Source organism: Ammospiza nelsoni, chromosome 7 (genome assembly GCF_027579445.1).
Source record: "Ammospiza nelsoni isolate bAmmNel1 chromosome 7, bAmmNel1.pri, whole genome shotgun sequence".
Lineage (NCBI taxonomy): Eukaryota > Metazoa > Chordata > Aves > Passeriformes > Passerellidae > Ammospiza > Ammospiza nelsoni.
Window position 1 is genome coordinate 13,394,905 of NC_080639.1, and position 25,036 is coordinate 13,419,940.

The following is a 25,036-nucleotide window of genomic DNA, read 5'->3' on the forward strand; positions in this document are numbered from 1 at the left end:
CTCTCACCTGGATTTCAGTGTATCCTCTACCTAGAGTAGTCTCAACAGCGAAAATCAGTTGCTCTGGTACAGCTTCACGGTTGAATATGTCCAGTTACCCTATGTTCACTTACCTTTAAGTCTTAGTTCTAAGCACAGAAAAAGTCACTAGGTAAGTACCCAGCTCCTTAAAACATTTTAGATTGCCTTCTTTGGTGAGCATGCACAAAACTGCTTCAATGTCTACTCCCATCTGTCACAAATCTATAGGGCTTACATAACAACAGCTACTGAGATGAAAACCAACTGTGCTGGTGTTAGTCAGTAATGCAGTGCTAACACTGTAATGCTAGAGGAACACACTAGCTGCTCTAAAAGAGGGGAGGAAAAAACCCTAAAGCAGCACCCATGCACAAAACCCCCCGAGGTACCAGAAAATATGAACAGATTAATTTAAAGTGAGGCTCAACACTTAAATACTGTCTATATCAATTAAATACTGTCTATATCAATTTATTGGCTTCTAAAGCCACCTTTTCTGTAGATACCAACTCACTTCACTAAGCTTGTGTACAGTATAATAATCACTATAAATTTTAGCCACAGAAAAGGCCCGATTTTAGGTTTGTTATAGACCACTGTACTAGAGAAGATGACATCTGGAACAAACCACAGAAGATCAGCAATATACTGAAAAATGGCATGTTATACATATTTATTATCAAATTTACATTCCACTATGAAACAGCAGTAAGTGCAAAAAGCTGATGGAAAAAATACCATGAAAATCCCAGACTGTTCAAACACTGTGTGTAATCCCCTCATGTAACAGCCAAACGAAGCCCAAACTCAATTATTTTCCTTCCCTCTCCGTTGCTATTCGACTGTAGTAGATGTTTGACTTTGATCACAGGTATTTTGAGCATGCAGGTATCACTGAGTTTATTAAAAACTAACAGTGAAACTAGAAAGGTTTAAGTTTGTGCTTTAAGACAATCGGAATAAGGTAAATACGAGAATTCCCTTCTGTCTCTTGTAACTTGCACAAGCATGGTAAGACCTTTCTAGCATCCGTGTTTGACTCAAACCTGCAAGATAACACAACCCTGCCAAAATGTAATTCTCCATTCCTTCTAGGTCTACCTCTACTCAAACAAAAGATCTGGTGCAGGATGTCAGCCATGCAAGTTTGTCACCTCTCACCCCTCTTACAGGAGACAATGAAAGCCAAATCATTCCTAGAATCATGGTAACTTCTAAAATGTTCTCAGAAACACATGTTGTTTAAAAAAAGTTTATCTTCTAGGTTTTGGCACAAAATGGTAAACTTGGAAGAAGTATCAGTTTTCCCTGTTACTGCAAGCCAGGCATGTATATCCAAACTGCATGATGATCCATAGGCATAAATGCATGACAGAATTTGAACAACGCTGCACCACAGCATCAACATAAACATACACAAACACCATGGTATAGAGATTCTTCCATTTTCTTTTTGCCTTATGTAAAGTATCTGATGATACACCTCAGCTACAAATCAAACTGACCTCTCAGCATCCACAGCATTGTTTGAACTGAACCAGTTTATATTGCTGGGCTATGGAATAGGGAAGCATCCCCAGGAGACACATGCATTTCATTTATATGCTTGTAGATGAGTTTTACCTGAACCATGGTCTGCCAAAGGAATTCTACCTTAGCTGATTTGCTACTCTGCCGATCCAGTGCTGGAGTTACCATCTTATGAAGCGGTTAGAAACACAGTGTAGTACCTTCAAAAATTTATCTGTAACTCAGGTATTCCTACAATAAACACATAAAATGGACGGATTTTGACATGCTACACACTTCTCTGGTGGTACCAAACTGTCTAAGCTTTTGCTAACTCGTTTCCCTGGAAGTCAGAGATGCACTGCAGACATACCCATCCCAGGCCACTGGAGACCAACATGGCACTCCCTCCTTTCACTCTTATGTAGCTAGGCAAGACACCATGCTTAGCTAAGTACATACAAACATAAATACTTACATGAAAAAATTAAATATTTTTCACTTAAAAAACAAAATTAACCCGTATATAGTCTTTTAAATAAAATTCACCTTTTGTAAGTGTAAGATTTTGCTTAGAGAGCAAAAGGCAACTCCAGGAGTTCCGGAATATTTCTGTGCGCTGCTGACAGACAAGCTTCTGCTAAGAATCCCTGTGCAAGTTTGAAGTGGTTACTCCTTTTCCTTTTACAAAACAAAAATATCAAAAATCATCACAAGATCTAAAGAACTGTAAAATCAGAAAGGCCATGTAACAAATTTCCTATAAACAAGGTTAAGAAACTTTCTTTTCCTGCCCTACTCCATTCACCCCTGCAGCAACGAGGGTGCTGATTATGGAGACTGTGCCTAATGGCAAATGCAAATCAGTGTTATTGCACTGATGCTTCACACCACACCCCCAGACAGCTGCCAGCTATGGTAACAGACAAGGTAAACTTAACTGCTTAATCTAGTTGTATGGAAACAAATCATTTTATAATGTTGATAGGTACAGTGAAAATTTATATGAAGACTAAGAAGCTGTTTCTATTCAGGTCACTAGCAAAGACAACTTTTTCTTAAGTTACACAAAATATCTGTTGTAGATTGTTCACTTATGAACTTGGACAGGAAGGAATCAAAAAAGCAGCATGGGCAGTAATATTTTTATAATTAACACTCAGAAACCAGATTTCTGAAATAAAGTTCTTTTTTGAGTTGGAAAGTCTACTCCAGCTATTTTTCAGAACCACACTCCCTCACTGATCACTGGATTTCAGTATTTGTTAAAATGCTACAAAGAACACTGCTTTTCTCCTCCTGTTTCTATACAGAGACTGGCAAATTTTGCTCTTAATGAAATCTTTTAAACAAAATCCTGCTTGAAATGAGAAATAATTGAATGAAAGGCATAAAGTTCACTGAGAACTCTCAAATATACAGAATGTGTACTTGGCAAGACAAGAGGCAGTTTTCTACACTTCCAACAATTTCCTTGAAGTAAATGCTCTCCATTTAAGTTTTTAAAAAGAAACCCTGAATTAAGCACCTAGGGTTTATTTCCTTTTGCAATGCTGAAATGTGCCTGAGATATTTGTGTGTGTGTGTATGTGTGCACACAAAACTATTCTCATTTAAATAGATGTACACTACACTTTAGAAAGATTTCTTAGCTGGATGTACACACTTTTCTGCTTCTTAATTCTTATTCATTGCACATTTCTCTGTGTGCTTTGTTCACAAGCTCTCGAAAGAAATTAACTTCTGTTAATACCTACCTAACACAATTGCACTCTTTCAAAATATAAATCCTGTGTTTGTAAACTGAAGTATTTCTTTCTTACACAGAGCTAAAGATTCTCCCCCCCCTGCTTCTCAAAGTGAGGAGGAGTTCAAAAGAGCACAGTTTCTGAAATGGAAAATAAAATAATGAAAAAAAAATCAAAGTTTTCATATTTGTCACTACAGAGAGGAACTTGGGCTGCTAATGCTAGTCAGACTGACTGTTATTTTAATATTATATTTAAATTATGTAGTCTGACTGCAAACAACTAGTAAACACTATGGGTGTATGATGGAAAAAAATGAAATGCCTAGACATACAGGTTAAAGGGTTAAAACACTGAAAATGTCTACAATAGTCTTCACTTCTGACTAAATTAAGACAAGATGCTGAAGGGGGTCTTGAAATAAAGCTTTGGTTTTACCTATCTCCCACAAAAACCTTCTTCGTCAAACCCAAGCAATGTTCCTTTGCTCCTTGGTCCCAACGCTTGTCTCTCCCACATTTTAACATGCACATGCCTTCTCCAACGCTTCTGTAACACACCCAACAATGCCTGTACTGGATATTAATCCCTCAAATTATTTACTGTGCTCTAAGTCAAACACCTTTCAGGCCAGTTAGTCTTCCTTTAGCATATCCATTTTTGATGACTGTGTGCAAACAGGAGCTCCCAGTGCTCCAATCATGGCTGGAAGACTCTGGTTTCTTCTCAGTCCTGCCATTAAGTTGCCACCTGCATTTAAAAACCCAGCTGAGTCCTGCCTCTGCAAGCCAGCCTCTGGCCCCTGATTCTTGCCATGGTCCTGTGTTTCAGGGGGCTTGATCACCCTGGCAATGCCCAGCCTCTTCAGTCTGTCCACGAGGCTCATCTTCTGCTGGCCTACGTCCGGGACGTTCCGGGAGGGCTTTAGGCCATACGTTTCCTGCAAAAACGTTTCTGCTGGCCGAGAAGCCAGGAAATTCTCTGAGTGATGCGCTCGAGGCTCAAACAGCGGTGGGGAAGGACAAGGTGAACGCGAAGGAGAGTTTGGTGGAGTAGAAGGAATGGGAAGAGTTCGGGAGGGTTGCAGCAAAGGCGGTTTTTCTAACATGGGGCTGTCGTAAACCTTGGCAGAGATGCCTCGTTCTTGCAAAAGTTTAGCCAGGCTGCTTGTGCTGCTGAAAGTAGTAGTTGAGTCTCTTCTGTTGGTGAGAAATTCTCCAATACTTAGTCTGTAAGGAATGGCTGGAGTGCTCACTACTGGGTTTCCAGTACTGCTGCCAGTATTCCCCAGTGAAAATGAAGCACCCCTGGAGCTGAAAGAAAATAAAAATTAAACAGAGAATATACACACATTAGACATTTTTATACCTGCTCTTCATATGCCTTTTAGTATACAGATGACTCAAGAAAAACCTTAACTATTGCTATCAGCTGTGACAGCTTCAGTACTCAGAATTATTGTTCTGCAAAGTACCAATGAATTTACTTTCTGTGATCACCTGTACTATATTAGCTAGAATATTAACATACCTGTCCAGTTAATAAAAAATATATAACAGAATCAGAAAATAAATCATCATGGAATCTTTTTTTCCCCAACAAGGCAACTGCTACTTAAGAGTTAAAATAACTTAAAGTTACCTTAACTTCTTTTAACTCTCACTCCAAAGAATTCCAAGTTTTCCTTCATAATTACAACTATTTTTATGAGTAACATCCTATATGTTGACTAACTGCCTTAGTATTTTTAAAACTGGTCCATGTATCAAAAGCCAGAAAGTAACTGTTTAATCCCATGCAGCAGCATTCAGGATGTTAGCAGTCCTCATACCTGGGAGTAACTTGAGTGACATCAGATGGGTGAAGGATCCTACAGGTAGTGAAGGTAAATGTGGAATTTGTTGAAGATAGACACTTCCCTGGATTTGAGGCTGCAATGTGAAGAATTTACATCCATTAAGGGTAAAAATAAAGACATACAAGAATGAATCAAAGTTTAAAACAATGTTTTTATCACAGTTAATTTTTTGAGTCCTTGTTTTTTAAGTAAAGAACAAGAACAGCAAAGACAGCATTACCACACAGTCTAATACTTTCATAGAGAAAAGGACACTGCTAAATAGACTCAGGAAGAAACACTAACCATGCTTCTTACCAGTGAGTGGTACTGCTGCTGAAGTAATAGGTGGCAGGAAAATCCCTGCCACTGGCTTTGCCAATGCACATTTCTTTTCCTCTGGGAAGGACTGTTGTGCTTGAAATGTTATACCTCCTTCACCCTCTTCCTCATCATCTTCCTCCAGGTCAGAGATGTGGTGCATAGATGTGGTATCATCAGACAGAGGGGTAAAGCCTTTAGTAACAACACCTGGTCTTGGGTCAAGAATGGTGCCGAGGTTGGGTCGAGCAAGCTGCTGCCAGTGAAAAAGGGTCTGAGATCCTGGTGTGACAAAAGAGAAGAGATTCAGAGAGCCATTACCTACTACTGTATCAAGTTACAAGAATGCATTATAAAACCAAGTGCAGCTGGCTGGCGCCTACACTGTGGGCAATGCTGTCCAGTGAAGAAGCAGCCTAACACCAGCTTGAAGCCTACCAAATGCTACTGCTTCCTGTTACTGCACATCACACCTAGCTATACACACCATGATTTAGCTGGTAAATATAAAATCCTTTTCTGATAATGAGAGAAGGAAGATCATCCTCTTACCTTCAATGGGTTTGACAATTTGCAACTTCTCTGGTAGGAGAACACGGAGATTACTAGAGCTGGCAGAGAGATCTGTGAACTCTGAGTTTGTGCTTGGGGAAAAGGAGCTTTCTGTTGGTGTACTGCAGCCACTGGCCTCTTCTTTCTGCTCAGCCAGCAAATGCAGTTTTCGGTCCCACTCCTCCTCGAAGAACTGCTTCTCACACAGGTAGTTCTGACGACGCAGGGACAGCCTGTGCAGAGCTGTGACCAGGTCATTGTCTCCAGGGGTTCCCGGCTGGCCAGGACTGTGAGTGTCTCTGTGAGAAACATCAAATAATAACACATATTAAGCCCATTAAATGAACTATTTCTCTATTACACAGCAGAAGTCCAGTCTGGGTTCAGTTTTGAATCAGTTCTTTTCAGAAGAAGGTAACAGGCTGTGCTTCCTACTTTAAATTCTGCTCAGAGCTGCTCCCTGGGACCATCCGTGCGTGGCTCTCCAGGTGGTGCACGCCAGACTGGAAGGGCTTTGCTGTCATAACAGCACTGGAGCGATTTGATCCAGGGATTGGCAGTGGGGCAGGAAAGGACAGGGAGCGGCCACGGATGATATTGGCAACCTTGACAGTGTCAAACACTCGCTTCTGTTGATCCCTGTGGAAAAGACAAACAAACAAATGTGGGTTTCAGAAGCAAAAAAGATCTAATAAAGAAAAATCTCTGAAAACCAAAGTTTGAAAAGTCTGTGGAGACCCCACTAAAAAGATGTTCAGAAAAACATGCCTAAAACACTCATGTCTTCAGGAGATCTACTCTATTAAGTATCAGAATTACCACTTCTTTACCTGAAAGACCTGAACCTCTACTGATAACTGCTTTAGCCTATTCAAAAGTATATCTTTTATTTATTTAATTTGTATATGCTATCAGAAACACATATGCAGTTTATTACTCCTTACTCAGAATTATGAGATCCTAGAACAGTCTTCAGGTTTTTGAACACTGTTACGTATCTTTCAGCTATAATGTCATTTGTCCAGCAATTTTTCTATAAGCATTAAAAGGGGTAAAACTAGTACTGTGCATCAGAGAATTTGGATCAAAAACCCTCAAAAAAAGAATGAAATAACATCCTTTTAGCAAGGATGTTATTTTGATTCTTGCTATTATTATGTAATTATTATTATATAATTTTATAATTTCTAGTTTCTATAATTTATATGTATATTTAGTTTTCTATAATTTATAATTTAATTCATTATACTTTATAATTTCTATAATTTATACTCTTCTAATTTATAATTTCTTCTTATTATATAATTTTGTTATTACTTGATTCTTCATAGAATCAAGTAAGAATAGCAGGTTTCAAAATTGAAAAGACTACCAAATACCACAAACCTTTTTTTATTTACAATGAAAACATTATAGAGGGAATATATGCATTTATGAAGTCCCAGAAATCAGTTTCACCTCAATTAATACAAGTCTGTGGATAAATACCAATATAGGACATGGAGATCTGAAAACATACTTTTGCTTGGAGAGAAGAGATTCATCAGCCTGACTCAATTCCTTCCGCATTGTCCCTTCAATTTCTGCTGCAAGGGAATCCTAGAGATAAATGGAAACAGTAAGAGTTGACAAATTAGATTCAAGTCTTCCTTCTGACAATTTTAGCAGAAAATATCTGTAAAAATTACTTTTACCGATCAGCATTTGTTTGCCCAATATCAGTATGCTCTGGACAAACCCTTCTGCCTCTGAAGGAAGGGCATGTGGGACAGTTTTCCACCATTACTACACCCATGTGTAACCAGGATGGGTTCAGTTTTCATTAGCAACATCTGCTTTTTCTTTGTGTTTCTTTATGTACTCTGTATTTTGGTTGCTTTAGTTAAGCTACAAATTTTAAGAGCACTTCTTACAGGTACACTTGACTGATTCTCTACACACAGAGCAACCAACCAAAACCTGAAGAATTCCCAGATATTTTGAGTATGTGACATGCTCTGTTTCTTAAAGAAACGCTGTTGAGTTATAAAATTCACACCCACATCAAACTAGACACTAGCACAACTGAGCATAAGCTATAGAACATGCCACTTCCCTTATTAAACAGAAAAGGCATATAAACAGGAAAAATAATTGCAGTGTCACAATATGTCAAATGAACAGTTAGTTTCCTAACTAATTTCCTAAATTTCTCACAAGTGTACACATTGAAAAATTGAATTGAAAAACCAACAGATCAGCTCCTTTGCCTACTACAAAGTAGTTCTGGCTGCAGTTCCTGCAAAGGAACTGCTCCTAGAGCAGTTGTGCTCCTAGGGCTGCTCTGTGCCAGAGCTGTGTGTGCCACGCTAGAGGTGTTGGTTACCACAGGAAATGCTCCACGGGACTGCGAGTGGCACAGACAAGCGACAGAGCTGGCTCTGCTGCGCAGCAATTTCACTTCCTCCTGGGACTCGTGCAACATGCCCAGACACTCTGCATTCCGGTCCTGAAACTCATGGAGCTGCAAGAGAAGAGAGCCCATCACATGATCTCTTCAGAGAGAAGACACAGTGAAACTGAATGACCTCCTACAGTAACCTAGAACGGCTGATTGGACACTGTGAGATTCTTTCAGCTGCAGGGCACATGCCCAAAACTAGAATGGACAACAGTCAGCACAGCATCCATAGGAGTTTTAGGGACAAAGCACAAAGATTCAAAAGAGGAAAATGATGAAATTCAAAGGAAATTACATTGAAAAAATGCAAATACACTAACTACTGATGCAAAAGAAGTAAAAAAAGAGAACTGCCTTAAAATCTAATGAGCCACAGTACTGTTGATACAATCAAGAATAGTCACACTAAAGCACTCTTTTTCTCATAACTAAGAATAGTAAGACCTCCCTATTTGAAACACACTCCTTGCCTTTTATACTCCTGTGAACTACAAAAATATTTGTGTAGGGTTAAGTAACATAATTACTCTTTCCCTCCAATCATATGACTTAAAACAATGAAAGATTAAAATCCTACATAATTAAAAAGCAGTAGTTCCCACTGTCTCTCTGCTTTCTTTCTCATGTATTCTATGCCAAATGTTTATCTAAATGTGTGTTACGGAAGTCTTAAGTACCTCTGCCGTCAGTTGTCTCTGAGCATCTTTGGAGGCTTGTAAATGAAGTTTAAGCTCTTCCTTCTCAATCACATTCTGAAAGGACAAAAAGGTGCTCATCATTTTCTCAGCTGATTTCCCTGAGAGACTGATCCTCTGCCAGACTTTCCTGGAACAGCCTCTCTCTTGCAGTGCAACCCTATGGCTTGCCAAGACAAATTTTGCCTGCTGTGAGCACTGGCACACACATGCTGCACAGACACCTGTGCACACACGGACACTTTATCAGCATTCCCTTACTTCTTTGAGCTTATGCTGAAGATCAACAATCTGGGACAAAAGGGATGAGATCTCTTCCTGGTAGCGAATCACCTCCTCACTCTTCTCTGACAACTCCTCTGTTATCCTGGAGATCTGAGCATTTGTTTGCCCTACAAAACATAAAAGGAACTTAGTCAAGACCTTCTCCCACAAAAAACCCAAAAACAAACAAAAACAACCCCAAGCCAAACCTAAATACCAGAAAGGATGAGTGCAAGTCAACAACAATCTGCAACACCACCAATTCTCTTAGGAAATCAACTCATAATACATAAAAGTAGGTGCCTTAGAACATCCATAAGGAACAGACTAACAGTGGGGAGAAGGAGGAAAAAGAGGTAATTTCAAATGCAGGTATAACACATTATGAACTAAGCACGCATAATCTGAAATACACATGATCAGTATGTGGAATGACCACAATAAAACAATTTCAAATGACATAATGACTCATGACCAAGGCCAGACTTGGAATATGCTGGAAAAGTCTGGTTCTGAATTAATCTTGTTATTAACTACCATTGTAAGTAAAGGCATTTTGTCAAACCTTGTCAACTGTAACATACACTCTTGATCCTAGTCACTATCTATTCCCCAAAGACCCACTGAATACAATTCCCTGATTCTTTTTTTCCTTTTAGCAAGTACTTAACAAAGTGAGATGACAAAGCATCTCCAAGAGCTGAAATATTTTTATGCAGCTAGCCTCGTTTGTACACTTGCCCTGAAAGCATTGCACAGTCATAAGAAAGTCTGATCAATCTTGCATAAAGGTCACACTACAACATTAGTGCTTGTTGTACCTCACATATTTACTGCAGAACAAGGCCCTGATTAAGGGGCTGTGAGCATTTAAGCTCAGTCAGATACCATTTTCCTGAAAATGCAAATTTTAAAGCAGTAGGCAACACAGCTTTAGGAGATGATTTTTCTGTGAATCTAAATTACCAAGCATGCCTACTCATGCCACAGAATTGAATAAAAAGTACATTCACAGACATTCTCACTGAAGGAAAACAGGAGAGCATGTTTGAACCAACTCCTATTTGCAAAAGATGCATATTTTCTCAGTGGAATCAGAGTAAATTAACCGACTAAGTAACAATTCATAGTATTTTAGGGCCATCCGTAACAAGAAAAATAAAGTAGCAACCCAGTCTTCTTTATGGCGGTTGTAGAGAAAAAAATAATCTTATACATAATTTAAGGTGATTATGCACAAAGGAAGTAATACATATCAAATGACTACAGGTAAAAAAGCTATTGTTATTTATTGTTTCAGAATACTTAGTATGCATTTATGTAAGGGTAGCTGAAATTCTTTGCAAATAAGCAGTCCTCAAAGCAAATACAAACAACTGCTCTAGACAAATTAAGTGACTTGCTAATTTTAATGCTTTGGTTCATAACATATATTCTAAAATTAATGTGTTCATAGTTTTAAGAGTCGATACATTGACCTATTTCAGTGTCAAGTGTGCTGAATATACAAGGAGAATATTTGGTTGATTTTCTAATGTCTGTAGGCTTCAGTTTAGAAAGTTATGGACATCACCGTTTATATTCATTTTCCCCTTCTAAACATGAAACACAGAGCTGAATTTGAATGCCAGAGTGAAACCTGATGAAATACAGAAACAACCTTGCACTTGGGCAAAGGGCAAGACTTCAACGATTGGCATAAATTACTGAAGCCCATTTTTGGATTCAGGATTAACTAAGAAGGTGTAGGCACCAGGTATTTCACCCACCATCCTGCCATTGCAAATACAGCCTGGATACTCACGGAGTTCTTTGACACAGTCATTGACCAGCTGCTGCTCCTTCTCTTCATATGTAATGGTTTCTGACTTCAGATGGCAAGCCTTTGAGAAAATTATTAATTTATCAATAACAACTTCAGTTTATCTATAATGTTATCAATTTTACATCTAAAATTCTTGCAACTGAAGAGTGTCCCCTCTCTTTAAAAACTCTATGCAACTGTGTTTTCTACCATAACCTGTTTCCCAGAATTTTACAGATGTTTTATGTGAAAGACAGATAGACACATGAACAAAGCCTGATCTCTTGTCTCTAATAAAAAAAACTGTTGCAAAAAGACAAAATTTGGGGAAGTGCTCAGGAATGATTTGCATACAGTGACACAAAACAGCCATGTGCTTCAAGAGAAACCCTGCTGTTGGATTTTGCACACCCTGATTATTTGTTTCACACTCAGCACGTGCTGTCAGTCGGATGTACCTTGGATCGCAGAGCCAGGTTCTCCTCCTCCAGCTCCCTCAGTTTATCCTGCAGGACATCCAGCTGCAATGGGTCGTGGCACACAGTGAAAGACTCGTTGAAACGCAGCGGTGTGGAACAGCTGGAATCCGTCTCGCTCTCCTCGGAAGCGATGGAAACGATGCGCAGCAGGTCATCCTTCTTTGCCAGCTCATGCTGCAGCTGGTTAACCTAGGACAAGTGAAGACCACCACCACATGAAGTACACTTTACATACACAATATCATACTTTATTATCTATGCAGCCTCTGGAACACCACTGCTCCTCAATAGCTCACACCTCCATTTGTTTACAGGAAGTTCGCAAAATCGTAATTTTACCACAGCAAGGGAGACAGAAAATTCAAGACACCACAAAAATGAACAGCTAGCTATCATTTTGATTATGACCATTACTCTGAATTGTTGAGTTCCTGGAGAAAAGGATTGAAAGACAACTATTTACATGTACAGAGTGGTACGTTCCAGTCTGCACATTAAATGACCCATAGGACAATTAAAAACAAAAGAAGAGATAGATCTCATTTAGATAAAATCTTCTTTGCTTATCTACATTTTTGTATGAATACCTAAGTTTATGCAGTCCTACAGCTGATTATGAGTACATCCTTGTCACCAGCATACTGTTTTATACAAGCAGCTAAATCCATTTCACTGTAGCTTACACTACGTCTCTTGATCACAGAGTTATTTGTCAACTATTTAATTATTTTTTTAAGAAAAAAAAACAAAGAAAAGGTTAGATCAAGAATTTGTGTTTACAGGAAGAGATGGAGTGAAGATCTTGATCAGAATTCACTTTTCATTACATTTTATTTATTCATTTGTTTACTCTTAGTGTAAGCACCCCATTAACCAGCTCACTTTCTGTCTGTTTCCTCACCTGTGAAGTTATGTAGCAGCTCGTGTCAGACACCAATCTCTTATTTTGACTTATATTAGTCCATTTTTAGTTTAACAGCGGGAAATCAGATTTATGGTCTGATATACCCTAATGATATCTAACATTCTCATAATTTCTCAGTAATTACAATATGTTGTCTTCATATTCAATTCCTGGACTGCAAAAAGTGATTGAACAATGATTGGGAGAATGACATCTAAGCACAATTCTGTAGTCCAAGAGCACCAATCACCCCAAAATGATATATTTCTTTTGATCCTCTTACCACCACCACAAATGGGAAAAAAAAGAGAGAGAAAAAAATGGAAAAAAAAACCTAAATAAAGGAAAAAAAGTAAGAAAAGCAACTACTTACTCTGTCTAGAGTTTGTCCTAACTGTTCTTCCAGTGCTTCATTCTGCTCCATCAACAGATGGTTGCGCTTAAGGAGGGCTTGTCCAATTCGCGCTGCCAGTTCCAGGTCCCGATCCTTCTGCTCACAAAATGAGAAAAAATTGTTTCCTTTTGATCATGTAAGGTTTAAATTCAGAGTAGCTTCAGATTGTCCTAGATACTGCTCAATGCATCAGCACTCTGAGATCTCCCTTCACTCTCAAATGAATCAACATTGTTAGAAAATTATTAATGCTTCATCACTTGGATCCAGAACACATCCATAACTGTGGTTTTTGATACAGCATATTCTCTTCCACAGCCATTTGCAGCAACAGAAGGGGAAAGCACCAAACCTGAGGACAGTTTTGGGTTTTGTGCTGAGCAGAAAGACTATGTGGGCTGTTGCATCTCACACACACACAAAAATCACACTTGCAGCCTTCCCAGTGGCTCTTTCTCCAGAACAGACTGCTCAGCCTAAACAGTGGTGAAAGGGTAGAAGCAGAGGAGCACCAGGAAATCAGAAGAAAGCCGTTTCTTTCTTACACTCACTGGCTTCATGGGTGCCCACAGTTATGTTATGTTTTGTTTCTGAGGTAGTGCAAGCAAGTGGGCAGCTTCTCGTTACCCATGTGTTTGATAAGCAGCTCCTGAAGATAACTGAATCAAAATGGTCAGCAGCTGAATGAAACTCTCCCTCAAATACATTCCCTTTACTGCATTAACACAGCAGAGACAAGCATACCTCAGCTAACAGACGTTTGACCATGTCAGCTTCACCGTAGTCTTTCTGCTCCACATTGTCTGGGCCAAGAACTGAAGAGAGAAAAACATGCTTATTTTATTGAAGGAAAGACAAGAAGATTGTGAGAAGTGGGAGAGCTGAACTCAGAGGATATTGTTTATATACAAACACAGTACTTGGTTGACAAAGCTAGCAGAGGCTATGAAAATGCATCTTCAACTTCAGAAATGTGAAACAATACTCCTTTGGGAGACTGATAAATGAGGTATTGAACATTTGCACCTTTCAGCAATGTTAAATAAGACTTGAGGTGCTCACACACATCTTTCAAAATTAGAAAAACTCCTAAGAGCAATTTTTTTGAATACAGCTAAGCAATTAAATCCTCCAGCCTGCTGGGAAGAGAAGGAGGAGTATATTGGAGAATATCCAAACATAGTTAAACACATACTTTAACCCTGAAGCAAAATTCCCACTAGGCTGTGTGACAGCTGTACACAGGAAGTATGGAGACCCCTGAGACAAGTCATGAAAATGCATTTATTAAGGGCTTGGCCATCTTGGAAACAATTAAGAAGAAATGAGATAATGTATATCTGAGTTTTGGATGTAGCAGTAAATGCTATCTTAGTAATCAAGTGATTCCAATGTTTGAAGAGTCTGCAAAACTATTAAAAAACTGAGAAACGGTAGATTGGAAAAACAAGACTGAGTGAAGAACAAGCAAAGCAAACAAAAAATTTGTGACACCTCTGAACAAAACACAGTGCTAGAACTGCAAAGCATTGGTCTGGTCTAGATAGTGTCCTGATAAAAAGATGGTGGTAACAAAGGCATCTTAATTACCTTGTGCAAATTTGTGAGATCCATCCAAGGAGGAGGAAGGAAGTTCAATAAGAGCTAGAGTGACAGATAATCAAAGATATAGAGGGGAAAAAAGAGAACAAAGAAGAGAAAGAATTAAAATGTAAGGAAATGGGTAATTTTCTGCCATGCATCTACCACAATAAAAAAATAAATGCATGTGCAAACATAGTTTTTTCACTATTAACACTGTCTAAGGCCATTTAGGGAACTATTTAAATGTAATAGTCTTCAGAAGCAGAATTATACATCTCTCTATCAGGTGATGAATGTTTGTGCTAAGCTCAACAGCAATTAGCTAGTTTTGCTTTATGAAGTCAGGATCATTAAAGAGAAGAAGGCAGCAATATAAATTTAAGAATTACAGAAGTAGCAGTTTCAACTGACTGTTTAATTTAACCTTTTTCAAAATTAATTCCATCATCACTGAACTGCAAAATGAGATTACTATAGATTTGATCTCAATATTTCCTTCACTCTTTCACCTTGTTTAAACCTCATTCTTACTCTGAATACACAGTGGTATTGATTATCAGTTCTTTTCTTTGCTTTGTTGAGGACTGCAGATTCAGTTATGAGATAGTAAAGTGCCAAGATAAAGCGCACACTAACTTTATTGCATATGTTATATAAGCTGTCTATACCCTTTACATACATAATGCCCACAATTAAACTTTTAAAGCATAACACTACACCTATATTAAGATCAAATCCAAGTTGGACTATACTAAAAAAAGGGGCTTTTTTGTAATTTTGAAAAACAAGAGAACAGGAAGAACAACACAGAAGGAAAAGTTTTACTGTTTCACTAAAAGCTTAAAAGAAAAATATGTCAAAGTAACAAACCAAATGCTTTTCATCAAGTAGATCAGTAAGCACAAAAACCCAACACCCGCTATTTAAGCATGCAGGAGCTTTGAACTTATAGAACTGTCACTTACTGATTGTATTTCTTAGCAGGAAAAAAATAGAAACTCGACTAAATTTTAGGTACGTACCTATCAGTAGCATAAAATGCCTTTAGAAGACAATTTTACTTTACTACTTGGTTGCTGATACTGGCTGCTGGAATGGGGACTCCAAACCCATCTAGCTTACCAGTATTTGGACAATTAACTGCACATACCTAACTAAGTTACAGCCATTACATGCAGAATATTATAGCCAGCTCTCCTGTGGTAACTGTTCCTAGCAGGTGATTTCAAGTTATAAGTTTCTATCCAGTCCCTCTAATAAAAATTTACACTAATTCCATACTAATCCCAAGGTTACTCAGGTAGGTAAGTTCCTAAAATCAAGAGCAAATATCTTTGCTCCGATAACTAAAATCACAGAACCAACAGCTTTAAAACTTAGCTCTATATAAATTTCTGTGTTTTCTCTCAGTACAGGAACAAAACTACACGCAGTTTATTAGAATTCTCTCTTGAGAACACATGCATGTGCAATACTCACCTTGCCAAGTGAAAGCTGAAATTAACTCTTCATTTTGGTTAAAATTCTTGTTATGTTGTGCCATGACCCTTTATTCACACATACAAAGTAGTTCCAAAGAGAGATCTTTCGTAATTTAGGATTTCTTATGCTAGCACAGTTGAAGCAGAAGATATTCTTCCACCTCACTGAGAACACTGCCAATGTGAACCTAGCTGACAGATCTTCTTATAGGCAGCAGCAGCCATAAAAAGAGGAGGAGCTCAAGTGCAGTAACTACTGTGTTGTTTTGGGGCTTTTTTCTCAACTAGAAATTCACTCAAACCATATATTTAGCATTCTCTCTTGGAAAAAGTTATAAAAATGTTTCCATACATATATATATAGGGGCAGGAAGATACACAGCTAAAACCCCATGTCATGCTTCATGTCACATTTATTTCCAATTCCGAGCAACAAAGAAAGATTCAAATTTCATCTAACAAGTTATTCAATAACTAGAATTTGATTTATATCTGTATTTGTCCAGGACTCTCCCAGTATGGCCCTGTAGGTTACTAGTCTCAAAAAAGCTACCATGATTTCAAGAGTCTGGACAATTTCTAGGTGAAACACAAACCATATTTATCTTGAGCTTACAAGACTCACCAGTTACAAAAGTGGTCTTAAAAGATACAAGAATTAGTTTTATATGTTATGCTTAACAGCTATCTTTTAATTCAATTTCAGTCCTTGTTACAAAAAACCATTTAAAAATACTTCAAAAACTCCTACAAGCAGTTTATGGTTTTCAGAGGACACCTTCTCTATTTGTAAAGAACTTCCCTCTGGGAGAACTAGGAAGACAGCCCTTTCTGCAGTGCCTTGACAGCCTAATAATACACAACAGGCTTCATGAAAGCTCTGCTGATAAAACCCCTCCCTCTCCTGCAGGCTGAAAATGCAAGCTCACCCTGACTGGATGTCCTTTGGAGCCCTGAGTTTTGTCACACAGGTGAGGCGCTGAGCGGCAGAGCCGCATTTCATGTCAGGCACAGACAGACTCTGATCCCAGCTCCTTATAATTAACACTGAGACACAAGTACACACCCCTCCAACCACACAACTGCTTCCAGTGAACTACAAAAGCATGCACTCGACTATAAAATCATTTATGCTTGCAATATAACTATCAGAAACAATCTGAGCAATAAACATTAAGAGACTTTCCAATTACTTTCCACAGTTAGGAGTTCAAAACCCTCAAGTTCAACTCATAACAAGGTCACTTTAAATTGCTGAGTACTGCATTCTTGGGAGGTGATATTTTAATCTTTTGTTATTCCTTTGCTATTCATCCTTGGGAAGTTTAAACTACACAGAACAATGACAAAAATCCTCCCTTTTAGAGGTGGTGTGTACAAGGAAGAGGTAATCATTACAGATTGTACATAAATAACAAGTTCACTCTTCTCTGTGGTTTGTTCCAATAGTTCAAATATATGGAGGAAACAGGACTTTCCCATTTCTCTGAAGAGATTAAAATGCATTCTCTTCACAAGAAAACAGTTAGCAACTACAGGCAATTAAGTGTTCAATTATTTCGGCAACTTTCTATTAATTTGATTTTAACATATTACAGGGTTTTTTTCTTTGGGACTGAAGCTGTCCATTTTCCTCTTTATCACTTGATAGATTTAGGAGTAAGTTACTTGGTATTTTTGGAACTGGAAGGCAGTGATCAACATTGATGTAGTACCCACCTATCTGCCATTCATTCCTTCTCTATCTCCAGAAGAAGCCACCGACAGCACTTCACAAACATTACTGACATAAAACATCACCAAATCAATAACAGCACCATCAGCATTCCTGAAAACAGAACTGCTTCACACTCGTACCTCTTGTATGAGGTATACATCTCTCCTAGCACAGTTCCAGGTGCCTGCCTCTTTTTCACTCTCACATGTTCCCATTCTTACTTCAGTGTGTAATCTGATGATCAGGCAATCATTAAGCATCCTAAGTCAGCCATTAGAATTGCAGTGTGAACCACAAGCACGTCCCCTGAAATCAGCCTTTTCTGTCCCAAGTTTCCCAGATGTGACCATTTCCTAGTATTAACACTAACTGTGTATGGAGAAGTTTATCTCCAGCACTTGGGGCAGTAAGTCCCGACTCACTCATGTAACGGACGGAGTCCTCCTGAGGAGCGGGAGCAGCCCCCTCCGGCAGCCGGCCGCGGGCAGCCACGGGCTGCATCCAGCCTGCGCTCTCATACAGGCACAGAGAGTCCGCCCGTAACTTGTAATCCGGCAGCTGCTCCTCCAGCATGCCCACCAGCTCCACCTCAGCAAGGTCCTCACTGGAGCACCCATCTGAAAGAGAGTAATGTCAAGAGTGCATTGTTGAATACATGTCAAATTCAATAGTGCTGCCACAGTACTGTACAGTTTATGTACTATAAAATACTTCATAAATCTTTGATAAATTTGGAAATAATTATTCTGTACCAGACAAAATACCAGAATACTTACTGAATCAATGCTTGATTTATACTGCAATACTTGTAAGTTCCTCACCCTCAGCTGATCCTAAAACTTCCTGAAAAGATGGTATACTGTGTCCCTCCAACTTCCTGAATATAATGTATGTAATAAGTTTGAACTTCTATCTTTGCCTCTTCATTGAGCTAAAACACAAACCTACATTTTACTAGCTAAAGTCTCATTGACTTTTCATAGTTTCTTCACTTCCCTTTTCTGAAGGAAATTCACATTTATCTTGTTCTTCTGTTTTATGCATTGGTTTGATAACGAACATAGATGTAAACAATCTTAAAAGTACGCAAAATCAATTGAATACTGCTTTGAAATCAGGGAACAAGTATAAAATTTCATTATCATCCTTATGGAATCACATTCTGAGAAACATGATACTAAACCCCCTGCAATCAAAGTTCAGCTCTTTTGGTGTTGTGTGTGTACCTTAATTTCATTAATTACTATCAATTACTGCAAAAGAACCCACATTAATACTAAATTGGTAAAATATCAGTGGTTTGCAATGATTATCTTTGCAAGATTTCCACTCAGGATGAATAATATCTGCAGTATCTTTCAATGGAAAAAACACCAATGCTGACTTATTGACAGTAAGAATTTTACAAACAGTATTTTACAGTGCACAGTGACTTTACAAGTGAGTCTAATGTCACTGTTTTTGTTCCTCTGCAATATCACATAAGCAGTACAAAGAATGTGAAACAGAAGGTTGTCTTCACGTTGGTGCTTTATGACATGTTAGACACATTCAAGATTTGTAATAGTAATTCTTCAACTTACCAGGGATGCTGTCCAAGCCCCTGGGATCAAAACTCATGAGTCCTTCCTTCACAGTTCACTTCCTTGCAACGAGCATTCTGTAATCAAGCTGTGCACCATTCCTTTATTGCTTTGGTAAAAAGATGCTTTTGGTTTAGGGACAGAGTAAGTGAGAGCCATCCAGCCACAGAGACTCACAAATCTGGCATCAACTCACTTCTGCAGGCTGCTTCAAACTCCAGACCTACTGCCATCTTAGGACATGCCTATTTCATCTGGGCTGCTGATCAGTAGAAGTGTTTCATGTAAGCTTCACCAGCTTCTCAGCTCACCCATCACCTACGTAAAAAACAAAGAGAATGCCAAGGTTTAACAGATTTCACTCTTTTACCGGAGACAGGCAAATTGCTGTGACTTTGTCTCTTTCAGTCTGAATTTCCCCTCTGTACTATAATTAATTATTTAAAAAGAAAAGGCAAACAAGCATTTTATTTCCAGTTTACACAGTACATGTAGAAGGTAGCACTAAAATATGTTTTCTCCCTGTAGTCATCTCACCTTAAACATGGACTTGGTCAAATATCTCTTTGTCTGTACTATTCCTCTTCCTTCATACAATATTTGGTGTATTCAGGTCATTCACTGAAACGAGGCATTTCCTTTTTATGCTAACAGACAGCAGCTTCAACTAAACAGATATTTCCTTCAGGCCACTACATTTATTTAAAGTGATGGATTCTAAAGGCAGGATTTTAAAAACATCATCACCCTTAACATTTCTATTGTTAAAAAATGTAAGTTTTATACAATCGTTTGCTTGAGTCTCTTTTCCTTTAGGAGCCTGTTAATTAAAAATTGGACCTATCAGAAATTTACTTTGTGGATTGTGATAAAATTTGTGTTTTCTCTTCAGCAGGAACTCAGGTAAACCAGAAAATGAAACCACTGTGACTGATTCAGATAAGCTATCAGAAGAGTTTAACGAAGTAAAAATACACTTTTCCTTTGCCAAGACTGATGAATCACCTTCCATATAGAACAGTAGTTCTAGACGACAGAAAGATATAAAACTGAAGAGAAAACAAGTGTCCTTTTCCCTCCTTTGGCATTCAGTTAACATAAAATTCTCTAAAAAGCCTTCATTAATTTAAAATTTGCTCTTAAACACTTTCCCCAAGATCTCCAATCACCAAGCACAACAATCAGAGGTTTGTTTTGCTGTCTGTAGCAACCTCTTATTTGACAAGATTAAAATGGACAGTGCAGGAGCTTTTTAAAGCAAGCCTGGAGCCTGCCAGTTCATCTGGTTGTAGACTTTGGCAGGAGATCAAAAAAGAACTTTATTCCATTAAGGTCAGCTCATACTTGTGTGCAGTATCTTCTTGTTTTGTCATTCATTTCTTTATGTATGTAGCCTGCTTATCAGTTGTAATTATTATGCATATTAAACACTTAATAAAAAATTTTGAGATTTCAACAACATTTTCTGAATGTGTAGATGTTTCTAGCACTTTTAAAAAATTTTCTAGAGGCTGTTTTTTCAATGGATTGCTGAAAAGCATACATACCCCCTTCTCTAAAACAATTTAATACAGCATAATAAAAGACATTTAAGAAGACTGCTGTAGATCCACACATGCAAATGACTTTATTTTGTAATAAGAAGAGTCACTATACAGCTAGACAAGGGTCAGCAGCATAGGACAGTTTCTTCACAAGTCTAACTCAATCTTTTTCCTTTGAGTTTTAATAATGTAAAAATGAATGCTGCTACTTCTCAAGATTGGTTTTAATCTCTCTTCCCAGTGCAAAGCAGAAGCACTATTTGTAGCAGGTCAATCTCAGTTCAGCCAAAGAGAGAGGGGGTGAAAAAAAGGTGATTTGGCTAAATGTTTTCTAGAGCACCAGGCCAACACCAAGCTATTGAATTGAAAGGGCAAATTCATTTGTAAAACCTTTGAGAAGTTTACTACATAAGCAAACACCATAAAAGTTAAAGCTTGTATTTCCAGCGCTTCTCATAGCTTTAGTTTCCTGTACCATGGGGCAACTTCTATAGAAATTCAAGCACTGGGCAGTTCCACCCTGAAAGTGACTCCATGACCCTTCTACACTGCAGCTATAAAACTATTTCCTAACTGCAGATTCCTCCTGCAAGTCAAAACTATGATTAAATACATTTAAATAAACCCCATAAAATTTATAATGTGGCTTTAAAATATATGACCATACTATAAAAAGATGGACTAGAAATTAAAATAGTTAAATCACACAGAAAGACTTGTCCAGAAGAGAAGCTAGAAAACTTTCTCAGATATTGATTTAAATCTTTATTTATAAAGATTATTTCCACTGTCAATTGACTATATTCATTCTACACTGATCTACATCTTATCAGTTTTGTTCCCCTACTCCCCCAAAGGCCAATTTCCCATTGATGTTCACATTTTTTACAAAGAGGTTAACTGAACATAGGAAAAACAAGGGAAATTCAGATACTGGAGAATAACCCATATGCAGGGGTGGTGCTCTCAGAAGGCTTTCTTCAAGGAAGGGTCACGAGAGAGGAAAATATCAGACAACATTTTACATACACACCTATCCCAATCTTACTGTTTCTGTACTCTCTAGATTAACTTTTACTCCCCAATGTGTGTCTCACATTTCAGCTACCATCTGGCTCCAAACAGTGAGCTAAAACCTCCAGTACCTATAGCACACTTCTACAAGAAGTCAAAACTATTCCTGCACCTTCTGAATCAGCCCTAGAGAGTCCAAGTTGCTCTAAAGAGATTTCATAAATTTTTCCTTCAGTGAGTCAGAAGGCTCTAGTGAAGATTAACTTGAAAAAGCAATACTGACTAAAGTCTTAGAAAAAGACAATATAGTTATAAAGCATTGAAAACTGTTCTTGTCTTTGTAAAAGTACTTTGAGCAATTTCAGATGGATGGAGAAAGAGTTGGGGCACCTCAAGATAGAATATAATTCTGAAGACATTCTGCCACTAGAGAAACTCTAATTCAAATCTGAATTATGAGAAAGGTGAGGGAGTTGCTTTACAACTGGAAACCACAGACAATTGTATGTGTTTATTCCTTTGCGCACAAAGTTAAAAAATATGCAAAATATTGCCATCTATATTGAAAATATCCAAACTTCAACATAAATAAACTGTTATTCCTGCTATTTTTCATTTGTTGAGAGCAGCTGACTCCTCACAAGTACTTGGAAAGACTAAACTAGGTCTGCTCCTCTGTACAATTCCAGGATGCAAGACATTAGGCCACAAGTAACACAAACAAAATTTTAACAAAGAAGATTCTAACAACAAAGAAGATTCTAACTAGATTAAGAGAAGACAACACTCATTATTTCCAAAACCAAGCCAAATAAATGAGCATACTATTCTCAGATGCCAAATTTTAGTGCCATGTAAGTATGCAATTTAAAAAATTGTATCAAGTCATTAACACAGTACTTTTTCCATTGCTAAAACTGGAATGCTGTCAAGCCAGCTAATAGCAATCAACATATTCTGCATCTCAAGGTTAATGAAACAGTTCTATTCTTATAGCAAACATGACCACACTGAATTGCTGCCAAAACATTCCTGGGACCAGCGCTCAGAAGCAGAGGCCAAATCCTTCAACACTATCCAGGAGGAGATGAAGGACAAAGGATTATCAACTGAAAAACAAATCTATGTGAACACAAACATTGCCTATCACAATTAACATTTGCTGTGTGCCTAACACTTCTTATTTTCAGCCAATACTATCCCTACAGAAATCTATTTAGTGCTTGTGTTTCTCTCATGTAAAGAAAAAATATTTAAAAGAGTATGCCAACATAATCCTAAAACCAACTGCAACAATCATAAACAGCCCTGCAACAGACTTTCAATCATTAAAAAATGGTATAAGAAGAAATTAAGAAAACAAACAAAATAACCCTGCCCCCATCTTCTGGATTGTTTTTCTTCTGGGATGAGGGAAAGGCTTCAGAGAGGAAGCTGGAGAACACCTCCTGGAGAATCATGAATCACATGGGGATCATGAAGCCGGCCACCACATTCCCTCATCCTGTTTTATCTACAGTTACACCAAACCAGGCTCACTTACTCTCTCTGTCTGTCATTTTTAACAGCTTATGTTCTCCAAAGTGGCAACACTACCTGTTAAATACATGCTTTATGTACATGGATACATGCATACTGTTGAATACCACAGCTTGATAGTTAAGATTTATTTAAGTCCTACCCATTTGGACGTCGTCTAGATCATCCCTAATACAATGTAAAAACAGCAAATGCCTAATTTAAGTTTCCCTTAGCCTGAAACTATGAGTGTTACCTACATTAAAGACTTTATTAAAGACATTATTAATTTTTAGAATTAACTTTATAATAAAGACATTATTAATTCCTATTTTTTTATGTAAATGCACAATCAAAACATTACTATCTGTATGCATATTTTCTCAAAAATTTTCTTTTTTCAGAAGAAATGAGGTACATGAATAGTTATGTTATGATCTCAAAGGAATCAAGAATTATAATGAATTGCCTATTTGCTTGTTAGAGTATAAAATACAATAAATGCTCTTGAGGCATTCTGCTAATGTCTCATTCTGCTAAGTTCTTTGCTAATTTTCATTATAAAGGTTGTAATCAGCTTCTTTTAAAACTCGGAATTGTTTTGTATAAAGTATACTTGAAGGGAATTTGAATAAAATTTAACTGAAATCACCAAGTTGATCCATGGCTGATCATCCAAAAAAGTAGTTTCAGTTCCTTGACCTACACCCCAGCCAGTGCTCAGCATTTATGACATTAGTCATAATTCTGTATTAGAATTATTCAAACTCCTCTATATGACTCAGACACCAGAATATCACTAGCAATCAAACAAAAAAAAAAAAAAAGGATGCTTTCTTTTTTGTAGCCATATCTGTGAAAATGCTCTATTTGTGTCTTCTTGGAAAACGAATCAACAAATCACAATTATCATTGCAGAAAGACAGCACTTCTACTACACAATATTAATTCCAAAAGCCCCTATTAGAGGCAAACCACCATCAGGAAACTCTGTGGTTTTCCAATGCTCTTCAAACTACATTTTCAGATACTCATAACAGAAATTCAATAAACAGATATCGCTCTAATAATCACACTGCCATTAGAGTGGAAAAATTCCAGGTATTGGAAAATAATTTTTTTTCAATTTCGCTCCAGTGTCAGAAATGTAATTAAAAAGAAGTTCTGCCTATTTTAACTAAGAGCTACATCTTTCGAAAGAATACAAGTATCCAAAAACAAACCTAAAATCTACTGTTGCTTTCTAATGTTGCCTTAATTTATTAGTATATCAAATATCTGCATCAGACTGTCATAATCAGTCAACAGTAACTGTGAAACATAACCAAGAAATAGGCACCTATGCAACAGCTGAAGATTGCATTAAAGATAAAAACACGAGCACGCCACTCCACATACATTTCACCACTAGCACGGACTACAGAGTAAACGACACTTACTGACAGACATCGGTACTCCCGTTTAATCAGCTGACAAAAATGTAACAATGTGATTAAGAAGTTGCTAGCAGCCAAAATTTCCTTCCATAGCCTTCCATATACAAGCAAGACAACAACTAAGATGTCACCGAGGGCTGTCTCGTGTTGCGGTGACACGACCCTGCAGGGAGCCCGCTCGGTGAGGGCAC

The 25,036-nt window shown here is 37.8% G+C and overlaps 1 protein-coding gene across 1 annotated transcript; it reads right to left on the bottom strand.

Moving 5' to 3' along the window:
* Positions 1–667: 667 nt before the first annotated feature.
* Positions 668–24,983, bottom strand: TRAK2 (trafficking kinesin protein 2). Its single transcript, XM_059476138.1, has 16 exons — positions 24,849–24,983; positions 19,334–19,651; positions 18,173–18,367; positions 13,713–13,783; positions 12,948–13,064; positions 11,650–11,859; positions 11,192–11,270; positions 9,385–9,515; positions 9,106–9,180; positions 8,354–8,491; positions 7,508–7,587; positions 6,424–6,627; positions 5,989–6,287; positions 5,434–5,718; positions 5,110–5,209; positions 668–4,591 (listed from the first exon to the last, which is right to left on the bottom strand). The coding sequence occupies exons 2-16, from the start codon at positions 19,368–19,370 to the stop codon at positions 3,913–3,915; spliced, it is 2,700 nt and encodes an 899-aa protein (XP_059332121.1). The 5' UTR covers positions 19,371–19,651; positions 24,849–24,983; the 3' UTR covers positions 668–3,912.
* Positions 24,984–25,036: the final 53 nt, after the last annotated feature.